Here is a 17584-nt window from a genome sequence, read left to right on the forward strand (position 1 = left end):
ATGTTGGTGTATGTATTGGCACTTGATCTTTTCCATTCTCCGTCTCCGCCGGTTGAGGGCAGAGAAGTGTACGGGCAGCTTGTGAGAAATTCCAGTGCGCAAGAAAATGTCTCAATATGCCAAAGAGTAAAATATAGAAGTGCTGGTACTGCGTACCGGTGGGTACCGGCCAACGTCAAGCTCTGACTGTGACTCTGATTGGGAATATACACACACTGACACACACAGACACACTAAAAAAACAAAAAAAACAAACACACAAAAAAAATTTACATACACATACTGTCCATGCGCGAGAGTTATCAGACATAGTCTTTTACAGTGAGAGAGAAACATTGTTCTTTTACTTCACTATACCTCTTTTTGAAGAATATTATATAATGTGGCATCCATTTTTGCTTCTTTTGTCATCATTTTGACATCAACTCACGAGGTCTGTGATATACCTGTAGAGGACTGAATTGGTGCCATTTGTAGTAAAAAAAAGAATGTGAGTACTTTGTATAAAAGTTTGAGAACTCTAGCTACAAAATTCAGTGAGTTACAGTTGCTGAAGCAAAAAGCAACATCTATACCCGTTCTCCCCTATTTCAGGCAATTTTTTGTTTTAATGGTGATGATTGCATCTTAGAGCTCATGAAAACCAAAAACACATAACAAATTAGAACAAATAATGTATAACACAGAAATGTCAATGTTTGGAAACCGGTTAATTTATGTAGGCTGCTTAGTACTTGGTCATGGATCTTCTTGCACAAATGACTGCATCGGTGTGGCGTGGCCTGGAGGCAATCAGCCTGTGGCACTGCTGAGTGGTTACTCTTCTGTATTGTATCAAAAACATATGGATTTTTGATTTCCATTAGCTGCACGTAATCATCAAGATTAAAACAAAAAAGGCTTGAAAGATTCACTCTATGTGTAATGAATCTAGAATATATGAAAGTTTCACTTTTTGACCTAAATTGGGATAAAAAATAAACGATATCCACGATATTCTAATTTTCTGAAATGCACCTGTAATTCTGTTGGTGGTAGTGTTACTAACTGTTACAGTTTTTCTCACTCGCTTTGGTACATTTCTCGAATCATCCCTAACATTTGTATAAGTAAGTGCATTTCTCGAAACATGTCGAACAAACAGCACAACACAGTGGATTGCCTGCAAAAGCCTGTTACTTGTTGAAAATCCTTATTTTATCTCTCAAAAGCAAATCTTTATGTCATTATCCTTGTGTTTATAGTCAAAATGTTTAGTCATGTTATCAATATAACAGTGTACTCTGTAAGTGTTTTCTGATGTAAACTATGGCTAATGTTTTGATGACAATAATTGAAAATGCACAAGCCTGCATATTTTCAATATGTCATGTCAATTTCAAAACAGTGTCAAAACAGTATAAAGTTAAACATTGCAAGAGATTTGGACAGGATTCATAGTTACGTTTTTACTGTTCGTAGTATAGCCTAATTTGTTGACAGACCATGTCATTGTGATACAGAAAAGGAAAAGAAAGGACTGTTTTACAGTACTGCATTGCACAACTGAAGAAATTACAAAATTAGAAATATATGTATGTGAAACACTCCTTAGGCTGATGTTCCTGTGTTGCTACTGTTGTATGTTGTGATTTGTTGTTGTCTATTCTTATTTTTTCTATGCACCATGGTCTGCACTAAAGAACATTTTGTTCAGCTGTATACTTGAATGCGAAGAATTACAATAAAGTTTGACTTTGTTTAACTTTGATTTTGACAACATGTTCAGCCATTTTGCATGTAGTGACATATGCAATGCACTATTGCCTAGATGTTTTGAAGGGTAAGACTTTTCAACAGAGTGCCGGTATAATACATTGTGATCAGCATGACATAACCAATTGATAATGTAGGAAACAGCAGACAATTTTACATAATCATTTGCATCAATGTGTCAAAGCATTTAAGTGCAATTTTACTACAAGTGCAATTTTACTAATTCATGTGCAATTATAGTATAATACAGTGTGCTATATCTGACTTATGTGCATTGCCCTTCTACAACACTTTTATACTACCAGTATTTATTTATGCCGCAGGAGACTGTACTGTATAAGGCATAGTCCTTTAGTCTTATTTAATGTACAGTAACTTTTTTTTATTTTTTTTATTTACTGTAAGAATGGTACTTTCTCGTCTGACACTTGTTTATGCTACTTTGTACACTTACCTATCTCTGCTCCTGTCTTTGCTGTTGCAAACCGCAATTTCCCCACTGTGGAAAAATAAAGGTTTTCTTATCTTATCTTATCTTATCTTCATTTGCAGTTTGTTCAAAACAATGAGAAATTGTTTTTATGATGTGCACAAGTGATGAGATGATGTGGGGGATGAACATGCAATTTAGAGAATTTCAATTCTGATCTGAGAAATGTACTAAAGCTTGATGAAGTCTGTTTTAGGGGTGTTGTTACACAATCCACCAGTGAGTGGAAGCAGGGTTCCTAAAACTGATTGCACTATAAACAAAGAAGAAGACGGAACCGGAAGTGCCGACACGGAGTCTTGTTGACAAAACCAGCTAACCTTTGCTAGATGGCATGATATTACATTGACATTTTACCACCGATTTGGTCCATAATGAGTTCTCCAGAAGACAGACATGGGACAAAACGACCCGCGTCTCCAAGTGAAGTGAGTACAATAATCAAAACTGAACGTAATCTGTAGATAAAAGCTATGAATGACTTGGACACGGTTAGCGTCGCGTTAGCCTGTTTGCTAACGTTAGGTTTCAAGAGCTTCGTCGTGAAATCTGAGCACGTTTTTGTTTTCAGTCCGGACAAACTTTCTCCCCTTTTTAGGTTCACTGAAAACTTAATTGCACGGAATGTTGTGTCAAATAGATAAACAGGCTTGCGAAAAATGTTTATTTTGCAATATGTCGACTGGAGGTGAACCCAGCAAGGAGGTCACACATTATGTTTTAATTGACCACTAACGTTAGATTCTTGATTTTAAATATATAACGTTAGCTTTAAGACAGATAACTTCAGCATTACGATACAGACCAGCACTGTGCCCGTTTCTAAAATATTTGATCACATAAGAGTGCAGTTAAATATAACTGCATTCAACTAATGACTAAAGTGAGGAAAGGTAAAGTTATGCTGTGTACAAAAGATCAAATGATTTTCCTCAATAACAATAAGAAAGGTTCAATTTATTTAAATCACAAACAAATTAGCACTTATTTTTTCTATTATTTATTTTGATGAGGAAAAGTGACTGAAAAAAGATTTTATCATAGTTGTTTTAAATGTTCTACCTCAGATTTGTTAATTCACAGTTTAAGTGTTTGTCATGTTCTGACCTTAAAGAATAGTTTTAAACCACAGTTAACCATCTGATTCCTTCGACATTCACTCAGGAGCAATAATTACCCTTTAAACTTGAAAGAAATAATAATTTGGCATTTATCGTGATAATTATCAATATCGAATGATATGACAATTTTTAACGTTATAACATTTTTAGCCATGTCGTCCAGCCCTCAGTAGACCAACAATTCCTCTTCCCCCGGTAAGCTTTGCACGTATATAGGTGATAGATATTTATTGGTCCTTTCGGAAATTCATAGTGTGTCATAGAGCAAACATCAGACTAACAACCAGACAGCTGTTTTACAAACATCACCCGAGTGCTATTCAAGTTATACTAAAGGCTCGTGCAGACTACACGACTTTCACAAACCACGTTTTGTCAAGAAAACGCACGGGAAATGTTAAACGGGAAATGTGCAATCCTGCACACGAAACAGCTGTTGTTTGTTATTATAATATATTATATATATAATATATATATATATATATATTATAAAGACAAAGAATCTGGGTGAAAGGATGGATTAGCACACGCAGGTAGCAGGAAACATCTGAGCTACAGAGAGAGCTGGAGGTGAGTTAAAAGGTGCAGCTCCCGACACCCAGTTAGCTCTTGACTGTGAGGTTACAGCTCACGGCCCAAAAAGGAGAACAACAAACCCTCGTCTGTACATTTTCAGCTGAGGACTGCATCTTACTTTGGCTAGCCTTCAACTCAACAATCAGTCATTATTTCAGTTAAATGCTAAAGTTGCTGTTACTGTTACCTTGTCTGTGGTTCGCTGACAGAACATCTGGTGCTTATTGTTCAGCTGCCCTTGTGCTGTTGCCAAGGCGACATAAGTTTCGTTTTACGGTAGACGGACTGTAACATTACAGAGTTGTTGTTTTCTTTAGCTTGAAATAATCCCATACTCTGGACACTTTCTTCTTCGTCCATCGCTATTTTCTCTCTCTTCCTCCTCTTTGCAAACAGCACCATCATAATCATGTCGTGTTCACAGCGTAAGCGCGATGTGCGACTAATAAATGTCCGTGCAAAACACTGTGCTGTATAGTTATATGGACTAAACGAAGCATCGACGCAAAGAATTTGCTTCGTTTCTGCCCTATAAACAGCCTTTACTGCTTTGTGAAAACAGTAATTATGTAAATAATCTGATGACATGAGCATTATGTTTTTGATGGAAATCTGCTCTTTTAAGTGTATGAGTCCTCATGATAACAATGTTTTGCCCCTGCAGGATGGGTCTACCCAGTGGGCCTCAGCTGATCTGGGATCCAATGAAAGAAGGCAGAAGTTTTTACGGTTGATGGGCGCTGGCAAGGTACATTTAGTGTGTTGTAGATTACTATACTTTCAGTTCACTTTATAGTGGGCCTGTAGTGCATTGCATAAAAGGAAAACATAAAAGTTGTGTTTTACATGTCTTTTTCAGTCTGTAACCTTTTAGAGAAATTGTGACAATTAATATAAAACGGATTGTTTCTGTTTTCCAGAAAGAACACACCGGGCGCCTTGTTATTGGTGACCACAAATCAACATCCCACTTCCGCAGTGGTAAGGTTCTTTATTTAGCTTTTGTAAAATGCTGTATTTGTTCTACTAAGAAATGTCCAGACTACTGTCCCTTTGCCACTTAGCCATTCTGCCTCATCCTTATGCCAAATGCAATTAACCTGGCGTCCCACTACACATCCGCTGCACAGGCCTATCCATGCATGGATAGGCCTGTAATGGCTGGGTGTGCCTGCTGTGACCAGTGTCTCCTCTGCAGGGCAGGAAGATAAGAAGATCAGTGATCAACTAGAGATGCAGTACCAGCAAGGTATGGATGGGAAGCTGTCGGGCCGGAACCGGAGACACTGTGGCCTGGGTTTTAGCGAGGTGAGGGGTCATCCTGGGTCAGAAGAGAGGGCAGCTAGATATTTTCAAAATCAAACCTATAATCTTGCCAGATATAAAAAAACTGATGAACTGTATTGGCTAAGTCCAAAAGACTTTTGTAGGGAAACATTGTCCATCTTTAGATCTCCATCAGTATGCCTGATGGATGACTTTTGAGGGTGTTAGAGTCAGAGAAAAAAAGTGTTTTACATTTGGTACTGTAAAACTCAAATTGATAGAAACCATTTTAAAAATGAAAAGATAAAAATAGTGTAGTTCAGGATGTAACCACAAAGTTGATAATAAATATTGCTTAAATTTGACAAAGATGGTACGTCTTACATTTATATGCTGTTTCTCCATCTTAGCGGAAGACTTTGGAGGTAAGGTGTTCATATGTTTAAGACAGTAATGTTAGCCAAAGTATTGCATCCATCCTTCCGTGCCAAACCTTCCTTACGTACCCACAAATACCTTCAGTTAGAGTGGCAACACACTCTTCGTCTTTTGTGTTGTCCTTAATATGTCAAACTGTGTGTGCAGAGCAGGGTCCGACTAGCAGAAAAAAAAAATCATCTTTTTGTTCTCTTACCCACAGCCTGAGCCAGAGTCGTTTCCCTCCCCTCCAGTGGACAGTCAGACAGAAGCAACTGAGCCAGAGAAGTCTGCCAGTGAAAAAGAGTCCACAGATGCCCAGGACAAAGCCTGCAATCCAAACCCAAAGGAACAGACCTCAGACCAGGCGAAGCCTAGCTCAGACAGTAGGAAAGAAGAACGGAAACATGGCTACAAAACTGCCTTTGTAAAGTCAGTGTAGGTGTGTGGGGAGCAGTTAGTTTTTGTAATCTCAGATTTTTACTTTTTGACTTTATTTGTTTAACTGTAGGCGATCACCCATCATTTTTACTGCGTAGAAATGGGTTCACTACACAAGCACTCATCAAGAATTAAGTCTGCAGGCTAAAACGTCAGCTTTTGGATCATGTTAAGATGGCAAATGGTCCAGTTTGTATTTTGTTTCAACATTAACACACTGCATTTGCCACAAATTGTGCTGGACGAAACAGGATTGCTTGCCATTCCGCATGATTGGTATACACATTGTAAATTTTATGATTTCTTGTTTACAAACCAATAAAAGGAAGTTGTAATGTTCGCTGTTCTTAACATTTTGCAATGCACATTTAGTTTGCTGCCCTCAAAAGAAAGAGATGGTTTCAATATGGGACTGCTTTTGCATTATGTGTCCTTTTAGATAAATAAAAGTTAACTGTTTGTTTTGTGAAGGAAGTGTAGATGATTTGGCCAAGATATATACATCTGAAGTCAGCATTAACATACAGTAAGTGCAAGGCAATTTATTTAGTCTTTTGTCACTGGTTTTTGAACATGACCAAGATTTTTGTACTAAAACTATTAATTGTTGATGGAGGGAACAGTTTGATTGGTAGCCAATGAATTGTGTCCAACTGTGAGAATGTAAACTGCCCAGACAATCTTTATGAATGAAATAGAGTACATAGAAAGTCACAAGAAATGCATTGAAGCCCTCTTTGCATACCATCTCTGGTGGGGTCATTAAATATTTTTTCCATGCATGTTAGGAAATTTTGGTTAACAAGAATATTTTTCTTGGAAACTGTGGGAATACATGAATATTCATGTACTAATGCTACAATAAGGACTTCTGTGTCGCTCAACTCACATATGTCCGTTATTATATAGTACCAAATGGAAGGTTTACCTAAAAATCAGAATTTCTTTTCTTAGAAATCTGTCTTCAAGTTTTTCTTTGCCCAATCTTGATGCTTCAACTTGTGAATCTTATTCAGTATTTATACTTATCAGTCTTCCTCACCTTGGCCATGTCTCTGAGCACTTAGCACCTGGAACACTTAAGGTAGGTTGCAGTTCGGGAATATGGTGGCACTGGAGGGTAATGAGTTCCTGGCTGCTTCACATTTAATTCTACTCAAATCTTTTTTCATGTTAATTTGCACCTTTTCTTCTCCATGTGCTTTTTGCACCCCAGTTGCCTATTTGCAACAAGTTTGATTGTCTAGTTGTCATGCCTCAAAAGTTTAGCTCTTAAATGTTTCATCCTTCTGAATGTCATTTTACAATTTTTGACTTTTCAGTGTCAGTTTAATCTTTGAAATTTTTTGGCCCATTTTGCCTGAGGTAATGAAGCTGCCTAATAATTATGCATACCTTAATATAGCGTGTTTATCTCCTTAGGCCACACCCTCCCTCAATACACAAATCCAATAAGCATTCAACTATATGCAGCTTGAAGTTGGAAAATATGCATAAAAATGATGATGCAGTCAAAATACTCAACTAATTGTGCACACAGTGTAGCTATATGCTTTTACAGAAGAATATTTTAAGAAGTGGGACGGTTTAATAATTTACCACAGGTTTGAGTTTGTCATAGTAGCATAGTGGACATCATTAAGTAAAGTTTAAGTGCGTAACGTATCTAGCCTACGTTTTACTAAAGCCGAGGAAACGCCTTTGACAATCAACGCGGCCGCATGCCTCGTAGCTGACACACAGCCTTTCCTCCTTTAACAGGATTACATACGTGAAGTCGACACTTGAAATCCAGCAAGAAGACAAAAGTAGGTAGCTATGACGCATTTTATGTTTTTGCATAAAGAAAACAAAAACAGATTAATGGATAATTTATCTTGGTAGAATTAGTTTTTACCAGTTTGCTGGACTAAACTGCAGTCACTTTCCAAACCCATGCGGGAACAGAAAGCTAACCAGTCAATCTTTGTCTGCTGCAGTGTAAGTAACGTTAGTGAAGTTGGTAGTAGGTTGTACAGTGAAGTGCAGCATTTTGAATACCTTAACCAAGCACCGACAAATCACGCTGCTGTTGTTGTGAACGCAATTTAAGGCTACATATGCACATTAGTGAAAATTTAAAACAAATGAAAAGAAACCGAAACGAGTAGGCATGTCTTTCTGAACTTGCTTGAGAGCTCTGATGCAACCTGTTTGTAGCTAAATGTGCTGTGTGTATATATGTTAAATTTTCTATATTAAGTACATGTTGGAATGAAATCAATAAGCTGACTTTGTTTATTGTAAATCTCAGCAAGCTGCATGCCTTGTCTGCATGTGACATTCAGGGTTGTAATCAGGTGAAATACGTGAGGTCCAGATTTTTTTAAGAGTTTATTTACGGTAATTCATACAAAAATGACACCTAAACACAACCAAAGTTATACACTACAGACACAAACTAATGATCTGAGGAAATGCATACAGACCTGTTGGCAAAAAATAGGCTGAATTAAAGCTAAATTTTGCTCTCTTCTTCTTGCTGTTCATCATGGTCTTTCTCTCCACTGCTTGGCTCACTAAAATGGCATTCAAGATATACAGACACACACACTATGATCAGGAAGTGCAAACAGGGAGTTCTTGGTATACTAATCTTCACAACATGCATTAGGCTATCTCAAGCCTACATCACAGGACTATAGGCCGATGCACATGTGCAGACAACATATTGGGCACTCTTGTTACTATATGACAACATAAAATAGGACAAGTTATTGCTGAATTCAGAGGATGATCTGGTTGATATTACAGTAATTTGACGTCAGCAGCTGTTACTATTATTATAGGAGCTACAAGCGCGGATCGGCACAGGACAGAGGAAACATAATTCAGCTTTTATCTCCTGAAATAATTTAAACGCTCATGACTGATCAGGAGCCCGGCTGTTTTACTCCAGACAGTTTCTCTGTATCGTTATAAACCTGGACTGGAATCTCTCGACGTGTGGAGAGATTTAAATTTGATGTTATGCTGCTGTGCCTCGTGCGTAAATGTGCACACATTTGCATGTGTTTCCCCAAGTGTGGACACTGATCGTGGAACAGGAAGTTGAAATGAGGGTTCCGACCGTATAATCAGCTGCGCCTGCATGGGCCTTAAAGCCTACAAACTAAATTGATCTTGTTATCAAAGACCGGATGAGGTTTGGAAAAAAATAGTAAATTGCACAACAGTCAGGAAATGGTGTGTAGGGGCGCGTGCGCTTTACCTCCATCATTGTCCTTGCACTCTCTTGCAGCCATGTGCCATCCCGCTGCTATGGTATATTATTTTCCTGGGCAGCCAAACAAAGATATAATTAATACTTTGTGAACAGGTGTCAACCCCACCACTCTCTTAAATAATCTGGATATAGAAGAGCATTTTGAGTTCAATCCGACCGTAGTGTTTTATTAAGTGTATATTGTCTTTAGCATTATAAAAGTGAATACTTTTCACTTTTATTTTAATCTTTCTGTCCTAATAGTTATTTAAGTTTTGAAAGATGCATTTCATACTAATCATCAAAGCCCTTTCTACTACTGTAGGCATCCATCCCATTTTTCCAGATGTAGAACTTTATAGTCCAATTCTGTGGATGCATGAGTTGAATTATGAATATTTACATGGTCAATTATGTTGTGATTTCTTTATAGACTTCTTAATAACACATCCCTGTAATGCTTATTGTAAATATTATAATTATTGTGTAAAAAAAGAAAACAGATTTTTCCTACATATTGAAATCCAAATCTAAATGTAGAGTACCAAGTTTCACCACATACAAAATATATCTTGTTTTTAGAAGAAGCAAAATAGGCAATGCCCTCAAAATGGATGCTGCTGAAGAGACTGAAAAGTATCCCGATAGGCTACAGTGGCCTGCCTCATCCTCCCTGTCCATGAAAAGTGATGTCTCCATGGAGGTTCATCATGATTTCAACAAAGAAGATGCAGACAGGTACATAAAGTCTTATTTACCTAATGTATTTTAATTGTTCAGATGTATTTAAAATGTCACTGTTTGCACTTTGGTCAACATTTAATGTTAAATGTTCTCTATAAGTAAAATGACTTGACTTGATATTAGCCATGTAGCTCTAGAGACTGAAAGCTGAGAGCTGCCTAGTGAGCTAAAAACAGAACAAAATCATTAACAATTTAAAACTAAACTGAAGAAATTTTTAGGAGATAATCAGTCATGAAGTCATGTGTAAGGATGGGGGTATATGGTGGAGGTGTGGGTGGTTAACATGTATGTGCTCAATTGTTTTACTGTTACTATGTTTAATGTTTGTTCTATACTGTATGTAATGTTAAAAGCCCTTCGGGACGGACACTGGAAATTAGCAGTAGCTATAAATGCTATGATGCTGTACATTGGAAAATTGTAGTACAATTCTCTATGTTTATGGCATCTGTCCCTATCAAATAAACTTTTTAAAAACAATGTCGGTCAGTCTGTCAAGAGTAAAATATATATAATGTCAATATGTTGACTGAAAAACATGTTTATGGTTCCAAAACAAATAATAATGATTTAAGTGATGTTGACTCTTAGTGTTGAGTGCTGTTATTTCTTTTTCTTTGCAGTTCAATTAATGTTCAAAAATCCAACTCCCCTTCCTCATCCTTTGTGTCCATGGAAGGTGACGTCCCCATGAAGGTTCGTCATGACTTTGCCAAGGAAGATCCTAAAAGGTACATACAGTCTGTTCTGTGTTTTTAGTTACGGTAGTGATGAGTCTCTAAGGACTGAAGCAGCCGACTGAATCAGTCAGCTGGTTCAGTCCTTAGAGCCAATCAATCAATCTCAAACTAAATTGGGCTTATTCTTTATCATTTTTTTCACTTTCAAAAAGAATACAAACAGGACTGCTGGAGCAGAGAGAGTAGTCCTTATTTGGTGCATATTTTAATTAGAATAATGAAACACTGTGCAAATGCTTTAAAACACAGTATCTGAGCCAGAATATATTTTTATTATTTTTTTAGTAAAATAAAAAAACATATAGGAGCAACCTGTCAGGAACAGTTAACACCCATTCAGTTACAACTTCTCACTTTTGAGTTTCCTGTAACCTAACCTTTGAGGAGCCATACTAGCTTTCCTTATCCTGTGTCAAAATGAGATGAAAGTCATCCTAACATCAGCAAAGACAACATGTTAGTATTGTATTCCATGTACTTACCTAACATAATTTGTACATTGTTGTATTTAAACTTTACATTGCTACAATAAAGAGCCATGGTCATTTTAATTCAAGCCACTTCAAGACAAAGGCAAATCATCATGCATATTAAGGAAGCACTCCTTATATTAAAATGCTGCATCAATAAATTGATGATCATGACATGATCAATCAATCGGTCACAATACTATATTAAAACTGGCTGAATTCCAACAGACTTTATTAATCTTAAAATTATTCTCTATATTTATCTCAAGGGACCAACTTGACTGTTCAGAATTGAAAGAGATGGATGGCAATGCCGTGTTTAAGGTAAGTTATGTCTCTAATGTCTGCACTGACGCCATAATGGCTAAAATGGCTAATGTCTTCTTCATGTGCATAAAGTAGTAGTCTTGGAGTGAACCTAACATGTAAAAGCTTCACTGATTCTACTTTGTCCATTGCAGTTGGTGGAGGAACACGCCAAGAACATTTTGCTGAGTGAACTAAAAAGATATAAAAGAATTCTCTTTCCACACCTATCGCAATCTTCTGAGAGTGACAAGCAGGATGAAGACTGTTTGACTGCTGAAGACAAAAAGCAAGACAACAGTGCCAGTGAGGGGGTTCTTAAGATCACACTACATGTCTTTAAGGATATGGGCCAAAGAGAGCTCGCTAACAAACTGGAGAAACGTAAGTACTAAGAATGGGAACAAGTACACTGATTTTGTGGTACTATCCTATTTTATGTATGTATATACCCAATTTCAAGGCAAATTTCAAGAATTTGAGTATTTGGTGTTTTTCCCAAAATGTTGATGACGAATTTGAAAAAAAAAAAGTTATATCATCTGAACCTTTTACTGCCAAATTAACATCTGAGGCTACAAAATCGGTTTATGCACTGGAATTAAGGCACTATAATTATATTCTTGTTTTGTCTTTTGTGTACAACTAGACATTTATGGTGAGCTTGATGTCTGCCAGCGCAAACTCAGACACAAACTGAAAAAGTTTGAATACATTTATGAGGGAGTTGCACAGCATGGGAACCAGACACTTCTTAACAAGGTGTACACGGAGCTCTACATCACAGAGGGAGTCAGTGGAAGTGTTAATAAAGAACATGAGATCAGGCAGATTGAGGCTGCAACCAGAAGGAGAGCAACAGAAGATAAACCGATCAAATGTAAAGACATCTTCAAGCCCCTACTCGGCCAAGACAGATTCATCAGAACCGTGCTGACTAAAGGAATTTCTGGCATTGGAAAGACCATCTCTGTACAGAAGTTCAATCTGGAATGGGCAGAGGGACGAGTTAACCAGGATATCCAACTTCTAATGAATCTTCCGTTTCGGGAGCTGAATCTGATGAAGGGGAGACGCTACACACTGAGGCAGCTCCTTCATCATTTTCTTGCAGAGGCAAAAGAATCAGGAATTTCAAATTTCGACAAATACAAGCTTGTGCTGATATTTGATGGGTTGGATGAGTGCCGTCTCCCCCTGGACTTCGACCACAACGAGCCCTGCTGCAGTGCCTCGGAGCCTGCTTCAGTGGATGTACTGCTGACAAATCTCATAAAGGGGAACCTGTTACCCTCTGCACACCTCTGGATCACCTCCAGGCCTGCAGCTGCAGATCGCATTCCAGTTTGTCTTGTTGACCGTGTGACAGAGATACGAGGGTTTAACAATCCCCAGAAGGAAGAGTACTTCAGGAAAAAAATCTCTGATGAAAACATGGCCAACAGAGTCATCTCACATGTGAAGTCAATTAGGAGCCTCCATATCATGTGTCACATACCAGTCTTCAGCTGGATATCTGCCACCGTTTTGCAGAGGATTTTAGAAGAAACTGAAAGGAAGATACCAGAGGAGGATGTGGGCAGAGGAGAAATGCCAAAGACTCTGACACAAATGTACACACACTTTCTGGTATACAACTCCTTGATCACAACTCAGAAGTATTCAGCGGGACAAGAGGCATCAGAAACACAGTCTCAGGACAAAATTGACAAAGAGATGATATTGAAGCTTGGAAAATTGGCCTTTGAGCACCTGATGAAAGGCAACATGATCTTCTATGAGAATGAATTGAATGAGTACAATATCAACGTTAATGATGCTGCAATATATTCAGGACTGTTCACACAGATCTCAGAGAACGACTTCGGATATCATCTGGAGAGGGTCTATTGCTTTGTGCATCTCAGCATACAGGAGTTTTTTGCTGCAATGTACATTTTCCACACGTTTGTCTGCTTTAATCAGAACTTGCTAGAACCACAAGAAACCACCACAGTCCAGGAGGCTCCTGGGGATATAACCAACCTTCTCAAGAGTGCAGTGGATAAGGCCTTGCAGAGTGACAACGGACACCTAGATCTTTTTCTTCGTTTCCTTCTGGGCCTCTTGCAGACATCCAATCAGACTATGTTGAAGAGTGTTCTGACCACAATGAGAAGCAGTTCACCAAGAAATGAGGAAATTGTTGAATACATCAAGGAGAAGATCAGGCAAAATCCCTCCCCAGAAAGATGCATCAATCTCTTCCATTGCCTCAGCGAGCTGAATGATGAGTCTCTTTTGGAGGAAATCCAAAACTACCTGAGTGCTGGTAGTTTGTCAGAGACCAAATTGTCACCTTCACAGTGGTCTGCTCTGGTCTTTGTGTTGCTGACCTCAAAGAAGGAGTTGGATGAGTTTGACCTGAGAAAATATTCAAGATCTGAGGAGGGTCTTCTGAGGCTGTTACCAGTAATCAAAGAATCCAAAGTTGCCTTGTGAGTAAAGAAAAACGTTATCCTCTGCACCTATCATCATAATCACTATATGTAATGCAATAGTTTTTTTGTTTTAACTTTTTAAAACACTCTACTGTAAGTTGTTTTTAAACTCACGGGTAACAAAATTTGATTTGATAGTTTATTCAGATCTGAAGTGAAATCGTACAATGGCTGATTATAAAGGTGGTATGTGGTAGCATATGAAAATATCAATACATTTGTCAGATGTTTTGTTTTTTTAAATGCAAGACCACATTTCCTGCTTCTTTTTGGTTTCTCTTTCACTTTCCTGTAAAATAGTCCACGTAAGCTCCATTATTAATTTGTTCTCCATTTATGTGGAGTCTGCAGATCTTGTGATTGTCTTATTCCTTTTATGCTATGTCTCAAAGTTAAACAATCAGCAAATGTATAATTACACTGTTTTTCATTTTGAAGGCTTAAAGAATGCAACCTCACAGAGAAATGCTGTGAAGCGCTTGGAGCAGTCCTAAGCAATTCATGTCTGAAAGAGCTCGACCTGAGTGATAATGATCTGCAAGATTCAGGAGTAAAACTGCTGTCTGCTGGTCTTGCAAGTCCAACATGTCATCTGGAAAAATTGAGGTTTGTGAAGAAGTGCTAAAGCAGGCTATCTATAACAATCAATTAAAAAATACATCTGAAACGGATGAGCTGAGCACATGTCCAGTTCTAATCTAGTTTTGGTGAATAGGATTTTGTATTGCATTGTATTTGTTTTACTGTTCAATTTCAGAATGCCATTCTGTGGAATCACAGAGATTGGCTGTGACTATTTGGTGAGGGCTCTGAGGTCCAATCCCGATCACCTGAAGGAACTGGATCTGAATTACAATCATCCAGGGAAACTGGGGATGCAGCTGATGTCCGGTGTACAAAAGGATATTGAACACCTCACTGTCAGGTATAACTCGGAGTCAAATATCAGCTGTTGTTTTGTTTTATTTTTGTTTAATAAACTAATTTTGCAGAGGTTTTAAATTTCAAATGTCATCTCTTTGATTTTTCCTAGCTTAAATGGCAATGCGGAATGCTACTTAAAATCAGCTCTGAAGAAATGTAAGTTGTTGGGTTTTTGTTTTGTTTTCTACCAACAAATCAATTACAGCCGGAGTATCTGACCTGAATATGTAATGTGGGCAAAACTGAAAATGTCATGGAAAATATTTATGGTTAGATTACTTCCTTTTTGTGTTTCATCAGATGCATGTCGACTTACTATGGAGCTGAATAGTGCCCATTCACACCTGTCTTTTTCTGAAGACAACAAAAAAATGACGCGCATGGAAACCGCACAGCCATATCCTGATAACCCAGAGAGATTTACAGACTGGGGACAAGTACTTTGTAAAGAGGGTCTGTCTGCTCGTTGCTACTGGGAAGTAGAGTGGACTGGGGAATGGACAGGCGTTGGAGTGGCTTATAAAGGAATCAGCAGGAAAGCAAAAGGTAACGAGTCTGTCCTTGGCTATAATGATCAGTCCTGGAGTCTTCGCTACTGTAATGGCAAATACACCGCCTGGTACAATAGGGATGATGCACCCATATCTGTACCCTACTTCAAATCCAAAAGGGTTGGAGTGTTCTTAGACTGGTCAGCTGGAACTCTGTCCTTCTACGCTATATCGTCAAACACAATGACTCACCTGCATACGTACCACACTGAATTCTCTGAGCCACTGTATCCAGGCTTCAGGCTGGGATTTGCAGATTCTTCATTAATTTTGTGCCAGCCAGAATATCCTTAAATACTGTTAAATATTCAGTGTACATGTTCATAAAATATGTACATAGAATAAATCAAGGATGACATTGAAATTGGTATTTCAGATGGTCTTGATCTAACATGCTATTTCCATCTATATCAATAGAAAATTCCTATCAGTTACCTTAGTTGGAGCTTGCTCAGTTTAACTCTCTAAACTTTGTTTAAATGTTTTCAAGAAAAACAAGTGATTGGACTTTGTGATTTAGAATTTTTCATCAAACAGTGTTGATTGTAAACAAGTGTACATGCTTGTGTGTTGTAGCAGTTGGAATATCTTCCCCTTCGGAAAACTTTGTATGTCCTTTATCTGTACAGGATATGATAAATGACATAGGACAATATAAAGTTACAAAACTACAAATCAATGTTATGTAACCACATTCAAATAAACAATTAAATGTAAATGCACCTTCAAAGTTGATTTCATTAGATTATTCTGTCAAGTTTATTTTGTAGTTCAACTTGTGACAAAAGACTGTATGTTTTGTATGAGTTAACTATGAAAAACAGATGTTATGTATTTTTTTTAAACAAAAGTGACCTAACAATTTCAAAGAAACAGACACCAAATAATTAACTTTTTTTCTAATATTTATTTTCTGTAAGGACTTAATTTTTTTCATGTTAATTGCTTTTCATGTTAAATTGTAATGCATTTGAGTTGAATGGCAGGACCGTCATCATTGGGCAAAACAGTTTGAGAAACTGTACATTAGAAGTTGAACAAGCATGTCAAGCCAAATGTAATAAATAAACGATTCATGTCAAAATATTCATACTCCAATCTAAGCATGTTGGCACTGGCTTTCATTTTGCTCTTATTTTATTCACTAAAATACAAGCCAAACTGTAAAACAGGTAATTGCAGATAATAAAAAACAAGCATTCACTCATGTTAAAGTATTCTTACTTAATTGTGCAATGTAAGTGGTGAAGCAAGAAAACTTGATTCTATTTCAAAACTATGAATTAAAACTCTTTAAAAAAAAAACAAGTATCTTGTTCTCACTCGTAAATAAGAGATTTATTACAAGTGAATCAATTAGTTGGCAACTGTTGAAAACTGATCAAACCCACAACTAATCTCTACTAACTCAACTAAAGCTCTCAAATAATCTCTTCTGTTTTGTTGTGTTGGTCGTTCTTATGGGTCAGTGTTCTGCAGCAGCTTTGGCTGAGGAGAAGAAAACACAGTGAAAACATCAGTATTTCTTCTTGCTGTCAGAATATCGTAGGTGCAAACACATCTTTGAATTTGCTTTAGATGTGCTTATGCAAATTAAACACTTAGGTCTCCAGTAGACTATAAAAGGACAAACCGCTCCCATGAGAAAATGTCCCATTTAACAGGTCCATTTAGTTTTATGTAGGCTCAGATATTATTTGCAAATAATGTGTATTTAAAAGTGACAGTAAAACAAACTGAAAAAGTTATTTACATGTGTTTGATGCATGTGATCTAGACTATTTTGCAGTAGTAAAATACTATAAAAATTCAGAAGCAGAAAAAACATGAATATTATGACATGTCATTATTCCTGCAAAAGATCAATCAAGTGTACTTTGTTTGTTTTTTCAATTTACATAGAGAACACACACAACTCAAACCAAAACACCACTTGCATTTAGGCCACCACATTTCACCAAAGCAGCCCTTTACGATACCTGAGCCACACTGACCAAAACAACAGCCGAGAAGTAACCTGATGCTCTTTGGCTAGAATATCACCCAAAACAAAGAA

At 37.4% G+C, this 17584-nt stretch overlaps 3 protein-coding genes across 8 annotated transcripts in view; 2 read left to right on the forward strand and 1 right to left on the reverse strand.

Annotated features, from left to right (window-relative positions):
• The first annotated feature begins 2515 nt into the window (after positions 1-2515).
• On the forward strand, positions 2516-6405 carry lg22h11orf58 (linkage group 22 C11orf58 homolog). Its single transcript, XM_046037636.1, has 5 exons — positions 2516-2673; positions 4607-4690; positions 4863-4923; positions 5141-5250; positions 5849-6405. The coding sequence occupies exons 1-5, from the start codon at positions 2620-2622 to the stop codon at positions 6065-6067; spliced, it is 528 nt and encodes a 175-aa protein (XP_045893592.1). The 5' UTR covers positions 2516-2619; the 3' UTR covers positions 6068-6405.
• A 1330-nt stretch (positions 6406-7735) lies between these two features.
• Positions 7736-16631, forward strand: LOC123961277 (NLR family CARD domain-containing protein 3-like). Of its 2 annotated transcripts, none has more exons than XM_046036525.1 (10): positions 7736-7878; positions 9893-10048; positions 10681-10788; positions 11537-11591; positions 11729-11957; positions 12223-14050; positions 14492-14659; positions 14811-14978; positions 15087-15133; positions 15278-16631. In XM_046036525.1, the coding sequence occupies exons 2-10, from the start codon at positions 9921-9923 to the stop codon at positions 15820-15822; spliced, it is 3276 nt and encodes a 1091-aa protein (XP_045892481.1). In that variant the 5' UTR covers positions 7736-7878; positions 9893-9920; the 3' UTR covers positions 15823-16631. The 2 variants fall into 2 exon arrangements, with proteins under 2 accessions (XP_045892481.1, XP_045892480.1); XM_046036524.1 differs by having other exon boundaries at positions 7736-7874.
• The window catches only part of LOC123961276 (pleckstrin homology domain-containing family A member 7-like), a 150499-nt gene continuing 149330 nt past the window's right edge, over positions 16416-17584 (reverse strand). For all 5 annotated transcript variants that reach the window (XM_046036523.1, XM_046036518.1, XM_046036522.1 and 2 more), the window contains one exon: positions 16416-17016. In XM_046036523.1, coding sequence (XP_045892479.1) covers positions 16994-17016 — 23 coding nt within the window. In that variant the 3' untranslated portion in view covers positions 16416-16993. The remainder of the gene's footprint in view (positions 17017-17584) is intronic.

This window comes from Micropterus dolomieu, linkage group LG22, assembly GCF_021292245.1.
Source record: "Micropterus dolomieu isolate WLL.071019.BEF.003 ecotype Adirondacks linkage group LG22, ASM2129224v1, whole genome shotgun sequence".
Classification (NCBI taxonomy): Eukaryota; Metazoa; Chordata; class Actinopteri; order Centrarchiformes; family Centrarchidae; genus Micropterus; species Micropterus dolomieu.